General features: G+C 45.1%; 1 protein-coding gene across 2 annotated transcripts in view; it reads right to left on the bottom strand.

Moving 5' to 3' along the window:
* LOC125285833 (calpain-5-like) overlaps window positions 1-10,653 on the bottom strand; it is a 17,510-nt gene continuing 6,857 nt past the window's right edge. For both annotated transcript variants that reach the window (XM_048230482.1, XM_048230474.1), the window contains exons 4-14: window positions 10,409-10,617; window positions 9,688-9,880; window positions 8,959-9,149; window positions 8,525-8,602; window positions 7,621-7,816; window positions 7,369-7,491; window positions 5,527-5,670; window positions 5,288-5,346; window positions 4,245-4,366; window positions 3,790-3,926; window positions 1-721 (exon numbers count right to left, since the gene is read on the bottom strand). In XM_048230482.1, coding sequence (XP_048086439.1) covers window positions 539-721; window positions 3,790-3,926; window positions 4,245-4,366; window positions 5,288-5,346; window positions 5,527-5,670; window positions 7,369-7,491; window positions 7,621-7,816; window positions 8,525-8,602; window positions 8,959-9,149; window positions 9,688-9,880; window positions 10,409-10,617 — 1,635 coding nt within the window. In that variant the 3' untranslated portion in view covers window positions 1-538. The remainder of the gene's footprint in view (window positions 722-3,789; window positions 3,927-4,244; window positions 4,367-5,287; window positions 5,347-5,526; window positions 5,671-7,368; window positions 7,492-7,620; window positions 7,817-8,524; window positions 8,603-8,958; window positions 9,150-9,687; window positions 9,881-10,408; window positions 10,618-10,653) is intronic.

Below are 10,653 nucleotides of genomic sequence, written 5' to 3'. Positions count from 1 at the left end.
TCCATTCATTGCTGTTTATGTTTTCAGATGGCACTTGTCACATACATACTTGATCATGTACAAATTACATACGTATATTTATATATAATTATTCATGTTTTAGCATTGAAAAATGAACTTGGCTTATACAACATTTTAAAAGTGTAAACTGAACATTGTTAGGCACAGAATCCTTAGTAGTACACAATAATATAAACATTAAATGTAAACTTGGTCTGAGATATCTGGGATCTTAGATCCTTGTCTTGTGAAGTCTTGTGAATATGTTGATGAAAATGGTGATATTATCTTTAAATAATTCTGGAGCAGACACACACAAGCCTTGCACTTAGTAAGTATTCAAACAGAGTTATGATACAGGTAGCTAAATCAGTTAGCTGGTTAGCAGCATGACAGGGCCAACATTCCGGCGACCCCAGGAAGCAGAAAGTCACTCAGTCATGGAAAAACTGAGCAGCTGTGATGGCGACTTTGCAAGCTGTCAATCAACCAATGAGCCGTCGTCCGGACGGCCAGTCAGCCAATGAGGAGTTAGTGTTCACATGGCGATGAGTTCACGGGCGGAGGCCACCCTCAGGATGATGGTGCCGGGCATCTCGTCAGCTGCCTGGCTACCTCGCTTCCGCAGCTGCAGCTTCTGAGGGCCTGATGGGTCGTTAAGGTCGGCAGTGAGGACCACCTGACCCATGAATTCGTCCTTGACAGCGTTGCTGTTCCATACCTGAGGAGATCACAGGAGGTCAGATGCAGAGCTGAACACCATTCAGATCAGATACAAAGTGTTATGTATGTAGCTAAATGTTGTGCTATATAAATAGTGACCACTAGGGCGCATCAGTGTTCTGTAATTGGTTGAGTTCTCGTATGTAATAAACTAGTCTAGAAGTGAGTGAACCAGCAAAAGCGTGTGAGTGTTGCTATTTGTGCGAATATAGAATTGTCTATATAAAGACATTAGGAAGCAACATAACATAAATTGGCGACGAGTTGTGTAGTCTTGAAGACTTTTCACTGCATCGGCGAGTGAACTGCCGATGTTGGTCAAGTTTGGACAAAGAAAAGAACAACCACGCTGGAAGCACCTAGCTAGTGAGCTTAGTGTTAGCTGTTAGGAGGTGATGAGTCGGTCTTCTTCCGAAGAGTCTAACGTTACAGTGCAAGCCACCAGAAGCAGACACATCATGGCTGGAATAATTGGACATATGGATCCCTTTGATGAGGCCGGGGAGCTGTGGGCAACGTATATTGAACGTTTTGAACATTACATCCTGGCAAATGAGATTAGGGATGCAAAGAAAGTGCCTGTGCTGTTTGTTTAGTGTGCTGGGACCGAAAACTTATGGACTTCTTCGAAGTTTGGTTGCTCCTAACAAGCCTGGGGAGATGGATTATGACCGTATTGTGAGAGTGTTGCAGGCCCATTTCGCTCCAAAGCCGCCATGGATTGCGGAGAGATTCCGGTTTCACAAGTTTAAATCAGGGGAAGGGGAAACAGTTGCACAATATGTCGCGTATTGAAAAGACTTCGAACATTGTGAGTTCGGTGCTTACTTGGAAGACGCACTAAGGGACAGATTTGTCTGTGGACTTAAGAGTGAAACTGTACAGAAGCGCCTTTTGACTGAGGAAGATCTCACGTTTCAGAAAGCAGTCGATTATGCTGTATCTGCAGAGACAGCAGCGCGCGACGTGCAGCAGTTAAGTGGCTCGCTCAAAGTGAACGCTGTGTTCCCCAAAATGCCGCCGTTGTGGGAAAACTAACCATACTGATGAGGACTGCAGGTACAAAGATCATCACTGCCACCAGTGTTGGAGGAAAGGCCACACTAAGCTCATGTGTAAGAGCAAAGCCAAAAGCAACCGAGACAGAGAATGAAAACAGAAAGTGGAAAAACCTGAACAGAAAGGTAATGCAATTAAGCGCAAAATTTATCACCTTGAGGCAAGAGAAGATCAAAGCGAAAGTGAGGAAAATAAATCTGACACTGACTGTGAGTTGGGACTGTATTCCATGTCACAAAAAGGGAAATATTCCCGAATATCAGTGCTGCCTGTAGTAAATGGAAAGCTGGAGATGGAACTGGATACAGGAGCTGCTGTGTCTCTGATTCCATGGGAACAGTACAGAAGCACGCTGGGTCAACTGCCACTGCAGCCCATTGATATCGTATGTAGTTAAAGTTGATGCACCCGCACTGTTTGGTAGAGAGTGGCTGAGAGTTATTAAACTGAACTGGAAAGACTGTGCATGCAGTTGAGCAGGGAGAGAAAGACAACTTGGAGACGGTGTTAAAGAGACACTCAGCTGTTTTCCCTAAAAAGCTAGGCACAATGAAGGGAATTAAGGCCACATTGACTATTAGACCTAACAGTGTACCCAAATTCTGTCCACCACGTAACGTGCCATATGCTCTTTCGACCTCGAAGTTGAGGCCGAACTAAAACGACTGACTGAGCTTGGGGTGATCTCACCAGTGGAGCATAGTGATTGGGCCATGCCCGTGGTGCCTGTCAGCAAAAAGGATGGCACAGTGAGACTTTGTTGAGATTTCAAGGTCACCCTCAACCCAGCGCTGTGCGTGGATAAGTATCCAATTCCACGCATTGAGGACCTTTTTGCCTCTCTAGCAGGAGGTTAACGCTTCAGTAAGTTAGACTTATCAAATGCCTATCTACAGATGGAGGTAGAAGAGAAGTCTAGGGAGCTGCTGACTATCTCTACACAAAAAGGGCTATTTCGTTTTAACCGCTTACCGTTTGGAGTAGCATCATCGCCCGCCTTATTTCAGAAGGCCATGGACCAAGTGCTTCTCAGACTGCCGTACACGCACTGTTACCTGGACGACATCCTGATCAGTGGTCTTGACGAACAGACTCAACTAAAAACTCTGGATGCAGTCCTGGGCAGGCTAGAGGAACAGGGTCTGCATCTCAAGTCAGAGAAGTGCCTGTTTTTCCAGGAGTCCGTGGAATACTTGGGCCATATCATTGACGCAGCTGGACTCTGGTCACTTTGAGAGCATCCTTTCTAGCTGCATCACTGTGTGGGGCGGGAGCTGCACTGACTACAACAGAAAAGCTCTGCAGCGCAAAGTAAACACAGCTGGAAGGATCATTGGTGCCTCACTCCCCTCCCTGAAAGACATAGGCTACACACCACCCGCCTCATCCGCAAAGCAACCACAATTGTGAGCGATACAAGTCATCCAGCCCACAATTTGTTCAGCCTCCTGCCATCTGGGAAGAGGTACAGGAGCCTCCACTCCCGCACCACCAGACTCAGCAACAGCTTCATCCACCACGCTGTTAGGACTATGAACTCTCTCCCCTCAGTCACCAGGCCATCAAAGGATGACCCCCCCCCCCCCCCCCCCCCCCAATGACGGTCTTTGCACTATCATGCCACTTGCACACTTCAGGAAACAAAAAAACAAACAAACAAAATGTACACTGATGCTGCTATGACCGAACTGTCTTTGCACTGCCATGCCACTTGCAAACTTTAATTTAAATTTATTGGTGTGATATGTCTTAATGTCTGGGATGGAGGGAAACGTAATTTCGATTGCTTTGTATGTCTGGAACATGTGAAGAATTGACAATAAAGCTGACTTTGACTTTGACTTGAGCTGAACACTATTCAGGTCAGTTTGCGATAGTTTGCAAACGTTTGCTGACAATTCAAGGCAAACGGAAAACTGTTTGCCAACGTTCGCCTATGTTTGCGAATTTAAATGCACGCCTGATCCCTGTGTAGACCCAAACTATCATCTGCTGTCTCGCTCTCACCTCTACAGTAATGGGTTTGCGTGGGTTCCGTCTGTAGAAGATGGCTCTGGTATCAAACACCGGTTTTAGAGTGTCCTTCTGGATGTTCGAACGGACCGAGGACCGTTCACAGGATATGATGACATATGGGTCAGCACCTGAAAGAGAATATGTCATCATGTCACCAGCAGGACTTTAATCTGGACTACAATTTAAACTGAATTAAAGAGCGAGAAGCCAAAGAGACTTATGTTAGCTCAGTGGTTAATCAAAAAGCAATGCAACTGATTTTCCAGACAGGGGATCATGACTCACACACACACACACACACACACAGGCAGACAGACAGACAGACAGACACACATACACACACACACACACACACAGACAGACAGACAGACACAGACACACACACACACACACACAGACACACACACACACAGAGAGAGAGGGAGACAGAAGGAGGTCATAACCACCTCCGGTGCTGTCCTGGTTCTCTAGCCCCTCCGCACCATGGACGTAGATCTGGGAGACCATCTGAGGGTAGCCCACAATGGAGCTACAGCAGCGCACGCGTGGCTTGTCTTCAGTCAGCTCCCTAGGAGTGGGGCACAGCCAGTTCACTCAGCATTAATACAACGGGACACTCAACATTACACAGGAGTACACTTAAGGTTTACACTGTACTGTAGTGCACTCGACATTTACACTGCAATACACTTCACATCTAACCTGGGAATACCAATAAACGGCCCGTCTGACCAAGAGATCATTGAAGCCTATTTCCTATGTCCCTAAAACACGGGCACGCAAATACAATCTAATAATCGGCATGGACATGTGTTTCTTTGGAATTGCGTTAACAACTGCATTTAACATCTTCGTTTGAGATTGAGATTGCTACACTTCTGAAATGATTTGGCAATGAGTTTAATGCACCAATTTAAGTGCTAGTTACGCCCTTGCTGGAAGTCGTAAGCCCAGACCCACTCTCAATTACTATTGAGTAGGTCTGTGTGCTAACCAGGCTCCTTAACATCTACACAGGAGTACACTTAACATTTACACTGCAGTACACTCAACATTTACACTGCAGTACACTCAACATTTACACCGGGAGTACACTTAACATTTACACTGGGAGTATGGTTAACATTTATACATGAGCGCACTTAACACTCATTTGTACAGTAGTGCACTAAACATTTACACATTAGTACACTTAGCATGTACATTTACACAGCAGTACACTTAACATTTACACTGGGAGTATGCTTAACATTTATACATGAGCACACTCAACACTCATTTGTACAGTAGTGCACTAAACATTTACACAGGAGTACACTGAGCATGTGCATTTACATAGCAGTACACTTAACATTTACACAGTAGTACTATTTATTATTATTTATTATTGATGAAACTTAACATTTACTTGCTAAACCTAGCATTTACATTCACACAGTAATACACACAATTTCTGCTGTGAAATAACCCCCCACCCTCACACACTCACCTGCATTCAGAGTCCACATCCGCATAGAGTCTCAGCATGAATTCTCCCAGATGCCCTGGCTAGTGAGAGTGAGGGAGAGAGAGAGTGGCAGAGAGAGAGAGGTCTTATTTTAGCATTATTTATTAAGTTAGTTATTATTACTTGTGATCATTATCAAAAACATTACTGGAAGGGGCTCTGACTAATAGATAGATAGATAGATAGATAGATAGATAGATATATGCACACGAGATACTCACCTGGAAGGTGGAGGGGATGACTACATAGCGCCCCCTAGGTAAGGTGATCCGCATGAAAATGGAGCGAGCATTGATGTAGGTTGACGTCTTAACGTTCTGCTGGGTGATGAGGTCATGCAAGCGGTACTTTCTGTTTCGCTCCACCTATCAGAATCAGGCAAGCAGGAACTAAATGTACACCCACTCTACCTGCCAAGCAGGAACTAAATGTACACCCACTCTACCTGCCAAACAAGAACTAAATGTACACCCACTCTACCTGCCAAACAGGAACTAAATGTACATCTACTCTGTGTAGGCATCACAGCACCAACTTGCACATCAGGAGCACATTTGGGGGTAAGAGTCTTGTCAGGAGGAGTTGGGCCTTGACCTGCAATCTTCCGGTTCATGGGCAACTCCTCTACCTCCTGAGCCACTGCTGCCCACTGTCAAAATAGACTTAAGGCCCATTCACACCAAGAACGATAACGATAACGATAACTATAAATAAATATCGTTGTCGTTAATATGAATGACGATGTTCACACATAAACTATAATGATAACGACATGAAGAACGATATCGTTGGGGATCACTTTCAGAGCGATTTTCACAACGATAAAATGCTAATAGCCAATCAGAACCCATCGAATTTTAGCCGTTCATTAACACAAGGAGAGACTTTGTTTATGGTTGTTCAGTGTGAACGCTTTTATCATTATGGATATAGTTATCATTATCGTTCTTGGTGTGAATGGGCCTTTACACTTGGTCTTATTAAACTTTCTAACTTGACAGGAGACAAGTTTTAAATAGGAAAATTCACAGAAATCTTAGTCACTTTTAAACGTGATGCTAGCAGGCGAGAAGCTAATGGTCTAATCAGATTCAATGATCTATGCTAGGTTGGAGCTAAAACTGGTATCGCCAGACTCAGAGAACGGCTGGATGAACTGGAGAAAGGAAAACATCAATTGTTTAACTCAAGGGGAGGTGGAAAATGAGTGTAATTCCCCAAATGGTGGGATATCCCTTTAAAGTACAATACTAGGTTTCCATTCAGGTATTATTCTTATACTTGAAGCATACTTTTAGCTGTCCTTCAAAGTAGTCTTAAAGTTCACTAATATAAACACTAACAGTGGACTACACATACAAAAATTCACAACTTTTAATCTAAATAAAGAACATGTTATCTTCAGAAATAAAAATATTCATCCAAATAGTGTATTGGATGCCAAAACATAGCGACTTAAGTAGTCAATCCAACCCAGTTTTAACCCAAACACAGTATTTATGGAAGGCTGTCTGAGGAAGGGCCGTAAGGGCTTGAAACATTACTAGTAAAAAAGCACTTGAATGGGAGCTCTCCGGTGTGCGGATCGTCACTTTTTCTTTGAACTGTATCTTTGATCCTGCACCCGTACTGTATGGATGTGCGTGATTAAACCGTGCTTATTTAATAAGAATATGTCATGCAGAATCTGACTCTGTCTACAAGTACAAGTAAATATACTTAGATTTTGTCCCTCAGTACAAGTATAATATTTAATTATAAGTATAGGCTAGATATACTTAAACCTTTATGTGTCCTAATCAGTATGAAGTATAAATCAATTTAGTGTATCTCTGATCAGTACACAAAAAGTGATTTATATGTATACTTAGTTCAAAATAAGTACACCAGCAGTACCCTTCCATAAACTTGTTGCTAAGGGCATGTACACATCTACCTAAACATATACACACCTACCTAGACATAATAGTCTCCTTCTGTTTTACTCTCCCTCTTTCACACACACACACACACACACACACACACACATGCACACACACACACACACACACACACGTACACACCTTAAAGAGGGCAAATCCAATGGTGAGATTTTCTCCTTGGCCTCTGGGTCTGTGGATCTTCATGTCTCTCTGCTGAAGGGAGATCAGGATCTCGTCCTCCTCTTTAGTGACCTCAAACATATACTGCACACACACACACACACACACACACACACAAAGGCATGGTATAAGTAAGGTTCTGAAAGTGTCTTTAATCCACACACATACACAACACACACACACACACACACACACACACACACACACACACACCTGTGGGTTCTGTAAGAAAGTATCTTTGTGGTTCATGCATCCTCCACAGCGGTTCCTTAGAGGTTCTACGTGGCGGGTCCAGCTCCCATGATGCACTGCTTCATGCCAGGTCTTGTCTATGGAGATGAGCGAGGTGTTGATCACACGACACACATCAATGTCTGTAAAGTAGCGGCAGAAGTCCTCCAATGACATCCTAAGGACAGATAACCACACACATACATGCACACACACACACACACACAAACACACAAACACACACATGTGCACACATAAAAACACACACACACACATGTATATGGCAACTATCAACATGGGTGAAATACTGATAAAACTCTTTGAGAAGCATCTTCAGGACAAAACACAGTATAGGAACATCACATATTACCAACCGTCACGTATGTCCAACCTCTTATGTGTCACTTAATATTCATTTCTATACAAACCAAGACGGCGAATTCCTAAAGAAACGCAAGCACCCACACCATAAGTGGAGCTCCAGTGGAATTTTGATTTGCCGAGGAGAATTCTCAGGCTAACTGAGAAAGGTTGGGAATAAGCACCCACCAGCCCAGCACTAAACTCCGAGCGTGGTAAACAAAATCGGATATTTCTGGCAGTAAAAGCCCTGGTAAGAACCAAACTAGATTTTGTTCAAATCTACACACCTATGGCTACTGAAAAATGTTATTTTGAAGTATTAAAAAACATTGTTGTTTTAAGAATTTTCGAACTAAATGGTTCGTAATTAGCATGTTTACAATACCTTATTCACACACAAACAGATGAAATGCATTAGCATTGAATAAATACCAATTCATCAAGACATGTTCTGGAAATGAGGACACCCCTGAAGTCTTGAATGACTGGAGAGTCTTTAGACTGGGGAACGCACGGAACTCACCAGAACTCGCCGTCGTCCTCCACCGTGAGTCCCAGGTTCCCGCGTTCCGTGTCGCCGATCTTCGTCCACTCCTCCGAACTGCATCAAGAAAGACAACAGCACAGGATTAACGCCTTAGTACTAGAACCCTACAACCAGCCCGACAACACCAGATGAAAACAGCAGCAGTAGGACACTACAACCAGCGCAGTCCAACAGAGGGGCTCACCTGCTGCGCAGGACAGATGATAGAGACAGAGGAGCTCACCTGTTGCACAGGACAGATGATAGAGACAGAGAGACAGAGGGGCTCACCTGTTGCACAGGACAGGTGATAGAGACAGAGGGGCTCACCTGTTGCACAGGACAGGTGATAGAGACAGAGGGGCTCACCTGTTGCGCAGGACAGGTGATAGAGGTGGAGAGGAGCACCTGTGGGAGATAGAAGGTCTCACCTGTCGCTCCAGGCTCCCTTCCACTCGTGCTGCCCCCAGGGGTTCCTCATGCGCAGCAGCGGTAGCGTCTCGTTCTTAAAGTACGCTATCAGGCCGTGGCCCACACGCACGCGCTTCACCATGGTGACTGAGTAGGCATGGCCTTTTACCAGACCGCACGCCATACGAGCCTCGATCTCATGAGGGTCCGCCTGGGGGATGGAGAGAGGGTGGGGTGAACAGGTAGAGCAGGGAGAGGAGAGAGAGAATGAGGGATAGAGAGGGAGAGGAGAGAGAGAGAGAGAGAACAATGGATAGAGAGGGAGAGGAGCGAGAGAGAGAGAGAGATAGATGGATAGAGGGAGAGGAGAGGAGAGAGAGAGTGATTGATAGAAAGGGAGAGGAGAGAGAGAGAGAGAACGGTGGATAGAGAGGGAGGGGGAGAGAGAGAGAACGATGGATAGAGAGGGAGAGGAGATAGAGAGTGATGGATAGAGAGGGAGAGAAGAGAGAGAGAACGATGGTTAGAGGAGATATGATGGAGAGGGAGGGGAGATTAGGAGAGAAAGAGTAAGAGAGAGAGAAAGAACAGAAGGGTGAGTGGGAGAAGGAGAGACAGTTTCAGTTATACAAATGAACTGTGTGAAACAATGTGAAACACTCACTCAAACGCACATACACACACACACGCACACGCACACACACGCACACGCACACGCACACAAAGATACTTTCCATCTCTGTATTCACCTTTATGGAACAACTGATGACCCCTCCCCTATCGTTGACCTTCAGCAAATGAGCAAACAGCTTCTCTCTCTCCTCCGGCTTGTCGTTAAGCGGCACTTTCTCCAGATCGATGCTTTCTGCTACGGCTCCACTGAAGTCCACCACAGCGTCCCCTGTGTTCCCGCCGCTGAGGGATTCATAGCAGCCGGAAAGCCTGAGAGAGAGAGGGAGAGAGAGAGGGAGAGAAAGAAAGAATGACAATGAGAGAGAGAGAGCAGAGAGAAAGGGAGAAAGAGGGATGAAGAGAAACCGGGAGAGAGAAGGGGAGAGGGGGGTGAGGAAGAGAAACAAAGAAAGTGAGGTGGAGACAATGAGAGAGAGAGAGGAGAGAGAGGGAGGGAGGGAGAGAGAGAGAGAGGGGGAAGAGGGGGAGAGAGAGAAGGGGAGAGGGAGAAAGAGAGAGAGATGGAGACAATGAGGGAGAGAGGAGAGAGAGGGAGAGAGAGAGGAGAGAGAGGGGGAGAGGGAGAGAGAGATGGAGACAATGAGAGAGAGAGAGGGAGAGAGAGATGGAGACAATGAGAGAGAGAGAGGGAGAGAGAGGGGGTGTAAGAAGTTACCAATTTGTGAAAATGTTTTTTGTTGATAAATGTGCTTGCTCCTGAACGTAACACTGTCACAGTTTTCATACTCTTGTTTGGAGGAGAGTGTGTGTGTGTGTGATGTCTTGTGCTAAACTCACTTTGCGTACGCCTTCTCAAGTAATGCGCTCCAGAATTCATTTCCAAGCTTAGATCGACAGTAGATGAGCTGTCCGTTAATGGTTGGCAAACGGTCATCTACAACAACATCGGTCCACTCACCGAAGATCCAGAATCGGAACCTAAAAATTCCTGCATACTTTTCTGGATGCTTTGGATCCCATTCCTGGTCCCCCCAGTTGGGAATAACCTGAAGATGGGAACAGAGACTAGATAGTCGTCATAG

The sequence above is a fragment of the Alosa alosa genome, chromosome 2 (assembly GCF_017589495.1).
Source record: "Alosa alosa isolate M-15738 ecotype Scorff River chromosome 2, AALO_Geno_1.1, whole genome shotgun sequence".
Lineage (NCBI taxonomy): Eukaryota > Metazoa > Chordata > Actinopteri > Clupeiformes > Clupeidae > Alosa > Alosa alosa.
Note: the sequence above shows the minus strand (reverse complement) of the source record. Positions and strands in the feature narration are given on the sequence as shown.